The sequence below is a fragment of the Macrobrachium rosenbergii genome, chromosome 25 (assembly GCF_040412425.1).
Source record: "Macrobrachium rosenbergii isolate ZJJX-2024 chromosome 25, ASM4041242v1, whole genome shotgun sequence".
Lineage (NCBI taxonomy): Eukaryota > Metazoa > Arthropoda > Malacostraca > Decapoda > Palaemonidae > Macrobrachium > Macrobrachium rosenbergii.
In genome coordinates, this window is record NC_089765.1 from 4,084,891 (window position 1) to 4,101,485 (window position 16,595).

The 16,595-nt window shown below is 37.5% G+C and overlaps 1 protein-coding gene across 1 annotated transcript in view; it reads left to right on the forward strand.

Annotated features, from left to right (window-relative positions):
* LOC136852111 (uncharacterized protein DDB_G0287625-like) overlaps nt 1–1,312 on the forward strand; it is a 58,255-nt gene extending 56,943 nt beyond the window's left edge. Inside the window, exon 3 of the mRNA XM_067126562.1 lies at nt 220–1,312. Within this exon, the coding sequence (XP_066982663.1) occupies nt 220–1,312 (1,093 nt within the window). The remainder of the gene's footprint in view (nt 1–219) is intronic.
* Nucleotides 1,313–16,595: the final 15,283 nt, after the last annotated feature.

Sequence of the window (16,595 nt, forward strand, 5' to 3'; positions counted from 1 at the left end):
AAACAGCACCAACAACAGACCAGATACAGACATAAACAGCACCCAACAAAAGACCGGATACAGACACTAAACAGCACCAACAACAGACTCAGATACGAACATCAAAATATGAAAGCAGCCAACAACAGACCGGATACAGACATAAACAGCACCAACAACAGACCGGATACAGACATCAACAACAGCCCGGATACAGACATAAATAGGACCAAATAACAGACCAGATACAGACATCAACAACAGCCTGGATACCACAATAAATAGACTGGATACAGATATAAAGAGCAAAAACAGACCAGATACATCAACAACAGACCCAGATACAGACATAAACAGCACCAACAAAAGACCGGATACAGACATAAACAGCACCAACAACAGACCAGATACAGACATAAACAGGACCAACAACAGACCGAATACAGACATAAACACCACCAACAACAGACCAGATACAGACATCAACAACAGCCCGGATATAGACATAAACAGCACCAACAACAGACCAGATACAGACATAAACAGCACCAACAACAGACCGGATACAGACATAAACAGCACCAACAACAGACCAGATACAGACATCAACAACAGCCCGGATACAGACATAAACAGCACCAACAACAGACCAGATACAGACAAAAACAGCACCAACAACAGACCAGATACAGACAAAAACTGCACCAACAACAGAACGGATAGAGACATAAATAGCACCAACAACAGACCGGATACAGACATAAACAGCACCAACAAAAGACCGGATACAGACATAAACAGCACTAACAAAAGACCGGATACAGACATAAACAGCACCAACAACAGACCAGATACAGACAAAAACATCACCAACAACAGACCAGATACAGACATAAACAGCACCAACAACAGACCAGATACAGACAAAAACAGCACCAACAACAGACCAGATACAGACATAAACAGCACCAACAACAGACCAGATACAGACAAAAACAGCACCAACAACAGATCGGATAGAGACATAAATAGCACCAACAACAGACCAGGTACAGACATAAACAGCACCAACAACAGACCAGATACAGACATCAACAACAGACCAGATACAGACATCAACAGCACCAACAACAGACCAGGTACAGACATAAACAGCACCAACAAGAGACAAGATACAGGTATAAACAGCATCGACAACGGGTCTTGCGGCCAACAGATTGCAGCTGCACAAGAGAGAACAAGGGTCAGATCCAATGCTCATGGAGAAAGTATCGCCCAACGTCGACGTCGGATCATCCAGTTTCCACCAACAACCCACATCACGACCAGTTAGTCGATGGAGCCAGCCAAGCCTTCTGCTCTATGACCGAATAATTGAATGGAAATGATCGTGTAGGAGGGTAACGGTCATAATGATGACACGAGGCATTCCATAAATTTCTACAGAAATTACTGGGTTAAAAATGAGTAAAATGAAAAACAAAAGTTAAAATGATGTAACTCGTAAATCCATAATAACAAGTTCCCAACAACTTTCTTCAAAAATTAATTCTTAACACATACTTGGAGGTTCTTTCAATTTCTCTCTAGAAGTTACTTTCAAAGACCTACAAAGCTTTGCGTTCTCAACATATCATCAAGAACTGATGCATTTCCATTTAATTAACGGTTATTAAGTCTACAGTAATTAAAGAATGTACATTTTTTGTTCAAACTTTAAATGAGAGCGTCGAGATACCCGAAAGCAGGTTAGGATCATATATATTTGGGAAAAGAGGTCTGCCTACGTGCTGAACATTTTCGCACAAGAAAAATAATTTTTTCCTACTTTTCGATTAACTTTCTAAAAGCTTTCAGGACATAAAGACAGAACGAAGACAACCGGAAGAATTTCTAAAATAAATAATAATAATAATAATAATAAGAGCTCCAAACGGACATCACGCACCAAGTTCCACAGTGAAGTTACAGTTTCCAAAGTTTACTTCACAGGATTATAAAAAAAAATAGGAAACACCTCCGAGGCAACAATGAGTAGGCTTGAAAATATGCTTGAAAAAACATACTTCCGTCAAGAAGGATCGAAAAATGGCCGATCTATACATACAATGAAATCCTCTCCATTACCTTTTAATCACGGAACGACGGAATCAAGGTCCCACCAGGGTCCAAAGAAAAGGGTACCAAGATAGGTCAGAATAATGCGCTAAACAAAAATATATACGAGTAAGTCTTGAAGTTGAAGAATCTGTTTCACCAAATCCCGGCGGCATCCAAAAGACGCAGCTCATATGATATCTCGAGGAAGGGGAGGCATGACCTTGCAGGCAATATTCCTCTCTAGGAAAGGAATTCCGTGAAATAATGCGATCCCATTAAAAATCGACGTTCAGAAAATCTATGTTAATCAGTTATGTATTTTTCAAATAAATAGTAAATACACACGAGCAATGTGGTCGATCACATACACACACACACTCAATCGTATCAATTTACAATATATAAAAAACAGTCTATGTCTTTAGATTATTTGTTTAGGTTCAGCGCCTCATGAATATTAAAAAAAATATAGGTAACAAATTAGGTAAAGGTAAAAGCGATTCTTTGTCCCAACAGAAACGTACCCACCAAGCAGTATAATAAATCTAACTAATTTAATATGAATAATTATATAGTATACAAACAAATTTATACACGCGTGTATATATATACATATATAAATTATTATATAATTAATAAACATAATTATATATATACATTTATACATAATTATATATAAAATTATATATATATATTATATATTATATATATAATTATATATATACATGTGTGTGTAAATTATATATTACATATATATATTACATATAATATATATATATATAATTATATATAATATATATATATATATATATAATATATATATATATATATATATATATATATATATATATATACAGTATATATGTGTATTGCATGTGCGGTATATGTACGTGTGTCCATGAAACATTAAGCTTTACAGACGTCGTTCATTATCCACTTCACTCTATGCGTAGCCGCCGATTCCCAACCAGTCGGTAGGTCGGAATCGCTCATTACTTAGTATAATTCCCCTTCAGTGCACGTAATTCCCGAGGTAAAGTGGATTGGATATTAAACGACATCTGTAGTTCCAAGTCCGTGAATATGAAAAATGTGACAAAAACGTTTATACAAGTATCTACGGATACATTTCCGTGTAGTTGTACCAAGACTGTTAATTGAGCATACTTTACGATATAACAACTAATGTAAATACCTTTACTGTTTAATATCTACTGTAAGTACCTTGAAACTCCATGTATCATTAAAAAGGCCAGTTACCGTAGTTTTACATAGCTAAATTACTGTATTTTTGGCGAATGTTTTTTTCTAGCAAAACAGAAATAATTATTTCTGGTAATTTTAATATGCCATTTTGACCTATCTTTGTTATATTTATAGCAATATGCTTCAGATAGCTAAAGCTATCTGAAGCATATTGCTATAAATGAAAAAGATTCAACTTCAAAGTGGCACCAAAATGAGTATCCTAGCGTGAAAACTAAACTTACACAGACATATCAAAGAAATCTCAAATTCTTTTGAGATAAACACAAAAACTTTTTGCATATTCTTTCCAAGTCGGTATACCTCTCATGATTTATTTTAGCGAATATTTTTTAGGGTTGAATTCAACTCATCATTTTTCCCCTTTTGCTTTTGTTATTTTGTTCTTTAAACTTTCTGGAATAAATTAATAAATTAAGCGTTTAAAAGACGACAAAATAATATCCTACCATGAAAACAAACCTTACATAGACCGTTCAAGGATGCTTAGCGCTAGCGGCAAACGCAGTCAGTGATAGACTGGTGCACCAAGGTCAGGTTGTTACACACACAAAAAGAAACAAGTAACAAATGTTATGCGAAGCTTCTTCGGCGCAATCGAGTTTTCTGTACAGCGGGATAATGCTATATGAAACTTTCAGCCACGGCCGTAAACTTTCAGCCAAGGCCAGTGTTGGTTTGTGTTGTTGGCACCCTAAGTGGTTACCATGCACGATCATGGCTAATTTAACTTTAATTAAATCAAAGTTCATTGCCCAGAGGCAGAGGGCTGCAAAATGTGGTATGTTCTGATGATTGGAGGTGATGATCAACACACCATTTGCAGCCCTCTAGCCTCAGTAGTTTTTAGATCTGAGGATTGGACAGACAAAAGACATCAATAGTTTCTTACAGAAAACTAAAAGTGGGTACTATTGCCTTATTGCCTATATAATATATATATATATATATATATATATATATATATATATATATATATCAAGTCTGTGTGTCTGTTATAAAATATTCGTACAATACAGGAAAATCCTTGTAATATCTTATGGATAACTTCCTTCCTTCCCCGTCTGTCTCTCTCTCCCCTGTTCCTGAAATCCCAAATTATTTGGCCCCTTACAAACCACATGTATATATATATACCGGTAATGTTTAAAATGTTTGCTACTGAAAAATACTCATTTACAGCAAAACTTGAAAGGTATGAAATGTCTTACTCTCTTGAATGAAACTGCATTATTTTTAGATCATAAACATGAAAATCTCTGAAATCCGAAACGGAAAGATCTGGTCGTTAGCAGCTGCGCTGTGAAAAGATATGAATCAAAAGAAATCCTAAATTATTTCGATAAAAGTATAGTTTTTCGGCGAGTTTCTGGCAGAATCTGGGATAATTTTAAAGGTTTACTCTCGTAGAAATTTGGGACAGAACGTGTATGTAAATACAGTATGTATATATGGTATGTATATATATATATATATATATATATATATATATATATATATGTTTTATATATATATATATATATATATGTATATATTTTATATATACATATATGTATGTATTTATATATACATACTGTATTTACATACACGTTCTGTCTCAAATTTCTGAAAGGAAAACCTTTAAAATTCTCCCCACTGTATGTATGTATGTATATATATATATATATATATATATATATATATATATATATATATATATATGTATATATATATATATATACACACATACATACATCATTTGCATTAATGAAGAAAAAACTAAAATCCTCGTCATCGTTAAATCTTATGAGCAGGTCGAAAATTCGACGTGGATGCAATAAAAAAGGAAAAAAAAGGCAAACAGATTTAATCAGTGTAAGGAGAGGGAACTTTTCAAAATCGGATTTTTCTTCTGTATTTTTTCTCCTTCAACTTTTGCTCTCTACGACATCGTGAATTTGCAGCCCGGCCGGCCCATGAGCGGGGCCAAATGGGGTGAAGGAAGGCCTGCGAAGGCAGCCTCAATTTCGCGAGGTTACCCTGATATTCGGCATCATGAAAATGACTCATCTCCAAACCAAGGGCCTCATTTCCCACTCATCCTAACGGAGCTTTCACATTCCCTTATAAGAGTCCGACTTCGAAGTCTTCCATTCCCCTTTTACTCAAGCATACCTCCCAGTCACGCATGCGCATGGAAATTGTCCACTTGGCTCTTCTTGCAGAAAAAGAGGTAAAGTTATAAAAATAATGACCTGTCTTTCCATCACTGTAATAAGTCATCTGTGATAAATTACGTTATGAAGGATCCCATTCGCCCTTCTCTTAATCTCCATCGAGAAGAGAAAATGCCCAGAGCTTTTTTCATCTCGAAAGTTCACGAAAAAGAGAAAGGAGGCCACGATTTCTACGAGCTACAGAGAGACAAGAAAAACCTTATGAATTTCTTCCTCAATTAGGAAACTTATTTCTCCTTCAGGGTACCAAACTCAGAATAATTCTCGAGTAACAATGGTGTTTTCGCTGGCACTGTAAAATACATCTAATATTTAAATGGCAACGGGATGGCCAACTTAAATTCAGAGTGGGCTGTAGCAAAAACATGAAATGGAACACCAGTAAGCTAGAAACCCCTTGAAACGACAGATTAACCTCACATAAAAACATTATGTTTTAGTATGGATACATAAGAATTTATAGTACATATCAGTATGTTTCTGCATTCCATAGTTTCATATTACTTCTCTAATATGACGAAGGTTGCATCATTTAGTAAGGAAGTACAACATTCGATTGTCTAAGTTATACTTTCAGAATGCGTTAATTTATCCAATAGCAAACACACGATAAATAAGGAAAAACTGTCATATAAAACAGCAGCTGTTTGGTCACTACTTTAAAATTAATCTATTTAGCCCTAATTATTTCAACCACATGCATTACGCTATTAGGTCAACTTTAGTTCTTTCTTTTTCTTGGTCACTGCTCCCTTTGGACTTCGAAGCCAGACTCGGTCTCTGCCACTTATAGCGAGAAATGTGTTCGGATTTTGGTGATGAAGAACGTAAACAGTAACACGCATTTACATTCACGTGACGTCAGCCTTTTGAAATAGTATAAAACTGCTGCCTCTTCTACAGCTTGGATGCCGTGCAGTCCAGGGAATGCCACAAGGCCCGCTGTTGTCTGGCTCTTACTTTCAAGTGTCATCACTGATATTTTCAACTGACAAACACGCACACGTGACAAGCCACATCACGCGGCCGCAATGTTGGTCTCGGGAAACCAACGTTGCCCAAGTCTCTGACGTACACTGGTCTTCCTTATACCTTTCCACTTCTTGACGAGGGGGGGCGACTCCGGAAGTCTTCGGAAGAGATCACTGTACCGGCCACCATTTCAACCCTTTTCTTTGCCCAACTGTTTGTTGTGACTTCACAGGGTCTTGCTAATATTCTTCATGCGATTCTCCACACGACACCTCTAAGCATATAAATATAAATACAACGAACATACAGCAATATCTTAGACTTAGAAAACTGCAGAGAGAGAAATGTTATGCGTATATCCGCACACGCTGAGAAAGTGAAGTTGAGAGCGCCTCTCCACCAATCCTAGATTATTTCTCTCGTACCTATCTCACCTCAGCCCATGCTCGTCTAAATGAAATTTCAAGTGTTTGTGTTCGGATGAGTATTTTACATGAATTGGAATGTATACATATATGAAATTCTTTCATACTCCTTTTCCCCTGGAGACGTGGCTCACGATGATGTTAAAATTCCAGCTCTCAGCAGTCTTTCGGGATGAGGAGGGTGCTAACTCAACTGTCTTCTCACCCTATGTGCGGCCGACCATAATCGACTACCCACCAAAATACATATCAACTGAGGCACACAAGGACTTAACCGAACCTGGGAGCTCTCGGTTTTAAGGCGTTCGTTCCAATCACTGAATATGTATATGTACATGTATATACATACATACATATATATATATATATATATATATAATATATATATATATATATATATATATATATATGTTCTGTTCTAATCACTAAATATATATGTATTATATATATATATATATATATATATATATATATATGTGTGTGTGTGTGTGTGTATGTATACAAACTACATACATACATAATATATATATGTATATATACAAACATACATATATGTTTATACATACATACATACATACACGCATGTATATATATGTACGTGTGTGTTTGTGTGTAAATCTACAAGGGTAAGAATCAAGGCTCATTTAAATCCCTTAGAGCCTCGAAACTCTACTGACATCAGTGAATTACCAAGGGGTGGGCATTCGACCACGGTGGGTGGCACCCAGGTTGAGAAGGCAATGGAGGCAGCAACCTCACCCCAAATGACTGCTGAGAACCGGAAGGCCACCTACCACCCTAGAGGTATGGGAAAATATTCGTACACATACAGAAACACACTTGAGTTCACGTAAAGTACACACGTGCGTGTGCACTGAGACTGAAATGAGGGGAAATGATATAAGTGTTGAGGAAGGGCTTCCCAACTTCACCTCCGCAAATCTGCACCAGAATTGGAATTTCCGTCATTTCAATCGGGAACGCCTTTCGATTATATAATACAAGCAATATGCGCCAGGCGGCGCCTGTGTTAATCTAATATACCCGACAGTCGCGGTTTGTTTGTCCTAGATGGGCATGGACGGCAAGGAGACAGGGAAAGGGGGGGGGCGTTCTGGAGTGGGAATAACTTGTCTTTGCGAATTACATCGTTCGCTTCACATTCACCATTCATGTGATTCATTTAAATGATAATAGTAATGTCAGGAAGACGATGAAGGACAGATGGAAGAATGACGAAGAAAAGTACAACGCAAGGTGATGTATTTTCTCTAATTAACACTAAATCAATATGGAACGTAGCGGACATATACTTATGAACATTTTCACCAACCATCTCCTATTATTTCTACTGACGCCATACACGACAATCATACCGTCCCTCACCAAGACACACAAAGCATAGCCTTCTCCACTGACACACATATTTCACAAAATTATCTGACACCTTGAACACTGCATTATGACATCATCATCACCAAACCTTTTCGGATACTTCAGAGCTTTACTACGAGTGCATCAATCAGCAATATTAAGAGGCAATATCCTCACTCTAAACCGAGATCAGATCCCAATAAGGCAGACAGACAGACAGACATACGAGCAGACAGGCACGAGTGGTGTCCAGTTACTACTCACACGTTTCGGCCTTTCTGCTGATCTTGTGCTACATTTGATGGCGTTCTGCTTGGGCTGCCCTCTCTCAGAATCAAATCGACGCTTTCTTTCGTGCACTTTACTACAAGTGAATGGCTTCTGAGCCGAGTCATTGAGAGACTATGAAAACAAGATTTCAGAGCCGAGTCACTGGGAGACTATGAAAACAAGTTTTCAGAGCCGAGTCATTTGGGAGGAGACTATGACAACAAGTTTTTTTCAGAGCCAGTCATTAGAGATTAGGAAACAAGTTTTCAGAGCCGAGTCATTGGGAGACTATGAAAACAAGTTTTCCAGAGCCGAGAAATCGTGGGAGACTATGAAAACAAGTTTTCAGAGCCGAGTCATTGGGAGACTATGAAAACAAGTTTTCAGAGCCGAGTCATTGGGAGACTATGAAAACAAGTTTTCAGAGCCGAGTCATTGGGAGACTATGAAAACAAGTTAAAAATGCGCCGAGGTTTCTTCGGCGCGATCGAGTTTTCTATACAGCGCATACAGCAATACTGTATGAGCCGCGGCCCATGAAGCTTTCAGCCACGGGCCCGGAAACCAATCGAGTTTCTGTACAGCGTATAATCGAGCCACCGAGAAGAGATCTCATCTTTCGGTGGTCTCCGATAATGCCGTGAGCGCCGCGGCCATGAAACTTTCTTTCACGGCCGGTGGTGGCCTGTCCTATATCGTTGCCAGACGTGCACGATCATGGATAACTTTAACCTTAATAAAATAAAACTGCCGAGGCTAGGTGGCCACAATGGAATGTTTAATGATTGAGGTGGATGATCATCATACCGAAGTTGCAGCCCTCTGCCTCAGTAGTTTTAAGATCTGAGGCGGACAGAAAAAGTGCGGACGGACAGACAAATAACCATCTCAATAGTTTTCTGTCAGAGAAAACTGAAAATAACACTCTATTATTTAAAAATAGCACTCTACAGTATTATCTAAAATTATTTCCACCTTCGAAAACGAGTTCGCTCCATTGTGAAGTTGGGCTCTCTTGCAGAAGAAACGTGAAAGAAATGAATGCTCTCAGACGTGGCAGCATAGAAACATCTTCATTGCTTTATTTGCATGGTTCTTCATAAACTGAAACTTGTCGTAAAAGGTACAATGTAATCTAATTTTCAATATTGGAGCTTAGTTCCGAGTGCTTTTGCAAACATACCGTATATAAGATATTAGGGACAGTGCTCACAGTTTATTTTCCCACTGAGGATTTCCCTACATTCACGGCAATGAAAGTTGTTTAGCAGAACCATCAACAAAACCATCTTCTAAGGACAAACAAAATTTCCTTGATACTGTGTAAAGTTCTCGGAAAGTTCTGGTCGGTTTTGACCTTCAATTTTGTAAGGGCACGCTGGATTTTGGAGGCTCGCCCACCTCAACCGTAACTGCTCTCGCCTATACTTGCGAACCTAACGCGAATATCGGTTGCATTGTGGAAAACAAGAAAAAAACAGGTGATTTTTGAACGGAAATTGACAGTAAAAGGTTGGAAAGGTGTAACAGGAGGAAAGCCACGCAGTTGCACTATGAATCAATTGTTAGGACAGGGTGGAAAGTAAGATGGAAGCATGAGTATAAACAGAGGTACAGTAAAAGGAATGAAAGGAGTTGCAGCTAGGGGTCCGAAGGAGCACTGCAAAGAACCTTAAGTAATGCCTACAGTGCACCGCGTGAGGTGCACTGACGGCACTACCCCGCTACGGGGAGTAAAGGTAATAATTTGGTGTGACACAAAAAATGCGACAAAACCTATGTTAATTTCCTATTTCCGGTTACCTACCTTTCGAGTATACCAAGCCACAGGTGCAATCCCAAAATCAAGGCAGGTATACCTGGACATGCCATATCAAGGGCAGTCTAGTCCAACACGGTCTCTCCAAAACAGACCTGAGCAATCTAACCTCTTCTGAAGGTAGGGTAACGGTAGAAATGAATTACTTTTCCTTACTTAGACTGTCGCCCTACTAACGATCCTCGGCAATTTTCGATCAGCCTTTATCAGATTATCGGGTTACTTATGGGAGAAGAACGTCGTAAACTTTCATTGCCACCTAACTTCCATTCAATGGACATGAGAATGAGACATCTCAAAAGTTATCTCAACATTCTTTTGATAATTCTTTACAATAAGGCCAGCTACGATCCTATATAACTATGCACTACAAACCAGAAATGGAAGTTCACATTTTTCATACGCACACTGAAACCACTTAAGGTATCTTAGAACAACTAAATCTTTGAAGAAGGTGGATTAATCTACTCCAATATATACGTTCAAGCACGGGGACATACATATATTTATGGATAAAAATACAAACAAGCATATTTACGAGCCAATCTAAGATTACACACAAAGCCCAACTTCGCCAAGAGCCTGACGCCTGTGGGATACCCATCCACACACCCTTAGATTCTACTGTATTATGTTTCAGACGTATGTCAACGTTTTTACAGCTGTGGCCCATTTCCAGTGAAACACTCCCGAGATGTTATGGGTAGAATGTAGAGGTCCGGCGTATATGGGCGGAGAAAAACACACATCCCTGCCCGTCCTATCAGAGGTTACCTGTGACGCGCCTCTTCTGCGTCCGTCCTGAAATGGTCACCGGGGTATAGTTTACTCACAGGGGATGGGTTGCCCAAAGTGCCGATAAAGCCGAAAACCCCGTTTAACGTTCGCATCTCTCCGCCTCTGAACTCGGCAAATGGTTACCTAAGGTGAGCATTTGCGATTTAAAAAAGATGAATTTGACAAGTCTATTTCTGACGGTTTTGTTCAAAAAGGGGCGTAAGCCGTCTTCGCTTCAAGACGAAGGAGCTGCAGTTCGAAGACACGTGAATGCCGACTTAACGCCACGAAGTGTCTGACCACTGCATTTTTCGTCTACGAAAGTATGCTAATCGCAGACGGCAAGGAAGGACGACGCACTAGGAGACGTGGATCTGGGGGCATTTTTATTTCCATTTAAGAGACGTCAATTATATTTCATGAGCCTTCTTCGGGCAGCAGTATCCAAAAGGTCATCTCGCTGCCAGAGAGTTGTAACGTCTTTACTGGAAATAGTAATCTTTTTTTTCTCTCTCTTTCACTCCACCCTTTATTTATATACTACACTTTTTCATTACCATTTTCTTTACTGTGTTCAAATGTCAATCGATGATTTCACATAATGTTGACATCTTTCTTTTTTTTTTTTTTTAGGAAATATATTACCTTTAGCCAGGTTCAATAATGATGTTGATGACCTGCGAGAGAATGTAAGCCTTCTCTGCTGATTTAATGTGTCCAAAAGTGATCGAATGGAGGCGGATTGCTTGATTCTGATTACAAATACCGTTCAGTATCAGTATTTACGCAATTAAAAGTGCGTTTCCCACGTAATAACCTGATCACATTTATTTATCATTTATTCACTTGCGTGCTATTAGTTTCATCAGTATCTGACTTCACTTTAAAGCCCCATTGCTGGTGCGCGGCATTCCATTACTGGAATCTTACTTGAGTGTCAGGAAAATGGCCTCTTGGCTTTGCCAGAATGAATGTAGACGATGAATACTGATAATAAGCGGAACTCTTCTAGTTCTGGGGATGCAAACAGATGAAATTACTTCATAAAGAAAACTGGATGGAATTCATGACTATAGAGACCAAGATTCCACCGTAGATTCTCGATAATGGAGTCAGTCTGTGTGGAACATTATTACAAATATATAAACACGAAACAGCCATAGGAAAAAGTAATGAACCCATCATCTGAAAAGTGAGAGAGAGAGAGAGAGAGAGAGAGAGAGAGAGAGAGAGAGAGAGAGAGAGCTGCAATATGTCCGACGACTGTTACCATGACTCTCCCCCAAAATTCCCAAAAACGATCAAAAAAAGAATGGATAGGAAGATATCAAGTCCACGCATTGTATTATTAACAGCACGGCTGACATTTGATATAAAACTCTGGTTTAGCATCCAAATAAAATGCATCTGCAATATGAAGCGCTGGTTGTTGGGGAGGCAATCCCACCGAATTTGCCGGAAATCCTTTCATCTGTCTAGATTAAGAATAAATGAAAGTGAGCCAAGCACTTATTCGTCATAGTTTATGGCTTTTAAAAATAGCAACACAGGAGTCGATCGTGTACCAGATAATCCAGCTGTTTCTAAATAATACTAACTCAGATGTTTCAAAAAGATATTCTCTGCACATGTCCCTCAAATAGTGCATGAATGTTAGAAGAACAGTAGTTACAGCAATGGAGATAACAACAATGAAAAGAACAACTTAATAATAATAATAATAATAATAATAATAATAATAATAATAATAATAATAATAATAATAATAATAATGGTGAAAAATCCACAATGGTGTAACTGTAAATATATATTAAAAATATACAAAAACGAGAGCTTCCGAGAACCTGCTCGATCCTCCTTCTCAGTCAGATTGAGGAGAATCGAGCAGGTTCTCGAAAGCTCTCGTTTTGTATATATTTTTAATTCATATTTACAATTACACCACCGCGGATTTCCTCACCATTTGAGTGACTCATGCTATTATGAGATTTTTATGAATAATAATAATAATAATAATATCCTTTACTGCAGCTCAGGCCATATACATGGGATATACAAATACAATGCACACAACCTAGATACATAAGATAACATGATAAAAATAATAATCGGCAGTATCTAGATGCTGAAGGAGTAGAAAAAATAGAATTCATAATAATAATAATAATAATAATAATAATAATAATAATAATAATAATAATAAGATGACGATGACGACGAAGAAGGAATAGAGTGGAGGATAAAAGCATTGGCATCGATAATTATTATTATACTGTTGGTAGAGGCACACCTCTTGAAGGCTGAAAAGCTTCCCAAGTTGTACTCACAACCTAGATCATAAAAGACAAACCTGTTAAGCCATAGCTGAAAATCACGTGCTTGCTAATACAAACACTGGATCTGATTCTGCATCTGTTGAACTGAATCAAATACTTCTCCCTGACGTTGCACGAAAAACTGGAGACCGCTCTTATCACAGTTCACTATCCCATTCTCAGCAATGAATAAAACTATTCCTTTTATACTTTCATTTTAGAGGGAATAATTTTCGCTCGCCAGATCTGGAACGAAATTACCTCAGGTACCTTCACTGGCCGTTCTTCCCCACCCTATCGCTCGTTCACGAATTGTCCTCGACCCAAAAGCAGGATTAACATCAACATCACCACTTTTTATCATTTTTTCAAGACCCTTCTACTGTTTCTGCTTTTGTTCATCGACGGGAACATTAGTATTTCACCAAAATGCGTAAATCGAGTAGTATACGCTGTTAATTAGGAGAGACCTGTTGTAACACTTTCCCGGAATCGGATTCCTAGTAATCACGAACTAAATCAAATTTCTTAATAGAGCTAACAGCTCCGAAATGAATGCGTATATAGTATATGCTGGAGTGCGTCCGCTTTTGGTGTCATTTGTTTAAAGCTTAAACCTCTACTGGGATGATTCCTGATAACTTCGGATAATGTCAGTAGATTTTAATAGTACATGAAGATGAAATTCGGAGCAGGCCATTTAAAATTAAAGAAGCAACTATAAAAAGTCTGAAAGATTTAGCAAAGATTACAATACAGCATGCACCGTACCCACGACTGAACTCTTTGTTCAAATTTAATCTCATTAATAACCTGCAATTTCATCGACAAGTTTTAAATTATAGCTTTGTAGACTTGATATTAAAGCGTAATCCTGGAATGGAAAAGTGACGGAGTATTATAGGCAAGTAATGATCATGCGGCAAGATTTAATTACGATACGGTCCTTCAGGTAATCAAAGAGCGAAAATCTTTTGGTGATTGAAAAAAAAAAAAAAAAAGTTTCGTCTGGGTGTTAGGCAGTAAGCCAAAACTCGTGGATGCTCGCAATCTCATTTTCCCTTTGGGTAAATATAACTCCTTTGGATTCTTCCCCTTAATAATTATGAAGGAATAAAATATCAAAACAAAATATTAGTTCACTTTTTCAAAACGATGAAGTATAATCAGAAGCCCTGTGTATCAAGCCTAGCTCTGCGTAGCAGACTTTCAAGCGCTAGGGTCATTCGGTTGGGCCAAGCTGTTCCATTATTCAGAGATGTTCCAACTGAGCGCTTTACTGCAGACTTGTCAGTAATAACATCTGACTACGAGGAGGATGCAAATCATTGCCTTATATTATCCTTGAAGAAATCGAATAAACATATTTTCATGCTGAAGAAAAACAGATCCACATAGAAGGAGTACTAATTATGTGTATGTTCAAAGGAGAAACGCTGGAACATAACTTAAAATTAGATAAGAGGGACTAAAAAGAAAGCTCTTATTTCATGAGATTAAGTGCCTTTCCAAGGAACTGACAGCATCAATTTATATGACTGTTATTATTATTATTATTATGAGCCAATCTGCAAACCTTGTTGGAAGAGCAGGGATGATGCAAGCTCAAGGGATCCTACAGGGAGAGCATCCCAGTACAGAAATAAAAGCTGAAATAAAGGATATACGAGACAAACACAAATAGAAGCAAACGAGATTAAAACGATAAAAATATGAAACGGGATTCGTACGAGCCTGCTCAATAAAAATCCATTTGCTCTTCGACTACATATCTGGCTAATTTGGTCACAACTGGAGCAAAACTTTTAGAAAAGTGAGTGGTACTGAAGCTCACCACAGAAAAACCCTTCAGAGTTAGCTGTGTACTGCCTGAAACATTAGTATCTTTGATAAGGAAGAAAAACTGAAGAGAACGTAAAAGCCAAAAGATACGACACGCGCCTGTAATTATTCAGGTATAGCCCCGGAACCATCTTTTAATCGGTGCATGTTATGCAGACCGAAATATAAGTCTTACAAACATATACTAACGGCCATAAAACACTGTGAATTAATAAATATTTTTTACGCTCATTTTTTGCACTAATAGGGCTGAGGATTTTTAAAAAATTATTCTCGTCCTCAAGAAAAAAAAAAAAAAGACTCAAGCGAATAATAAAGATTATTTTGCTAAACTAGCTTCCACCCCACATACTCTCTCTCTCTCTCTCTCTCTCTCTCTCTCTCTCTCTCTCTCTCTCTCTCTCTCTCTCTCTCGCCATGAACTTCTTTACCAATTTTCCCATCCGGCACTTAAACTGCCTGGCAGAAGTGTGTCAGATACGATCGCTTCCCTTATAAAACCGCTTCATACTATCATATCACTTACGCGGCAACTGGAAATATATTTATCCCAGGCTTCATGCGCCAAGAGCAATTATTTCAAACATCCTTACGCAACATTCGACATGATTTATTACATACTCCAAAATGGACACACACACACACACAAACCATACACAACGAAAATATACACTTACATACAAATTACATACACACACACACACACACACACACACATATATATATATATATATATATATATATATATATATATATATATATATATATATATATATATATATATATATATATATATATATATATATATATATATATATAATATATATAAAACCACAAATATGATTTAATCTCAATTTACAAAACCTTGGAAATAGCTTAAACCAACAAAATTATAAATGATACGTGCTTCTGCCCAGTCAGGATTCGGAAACCCAAGCCTTTGTTTTACAAACAACTATAAACAGTCGACTTGGACCACTTCTAGCCATCAATATATGTATCTATATGTATATATATTATTTATATAATATATATATATATATATATATATATATATATATATATATATATATATATATATATATATATATATATATATACTAATATCCTTCTGGAAGACTGTTGGGCTCAGAGAAGAGCACTAACCTTCCAATTCTGAGCAAGTCCGTTAGGAAGAAGATTCTAAAACCGAGCAACCCACCGCAGTTGGCTAACTACCTGGTGCATCAACCACTGTCAA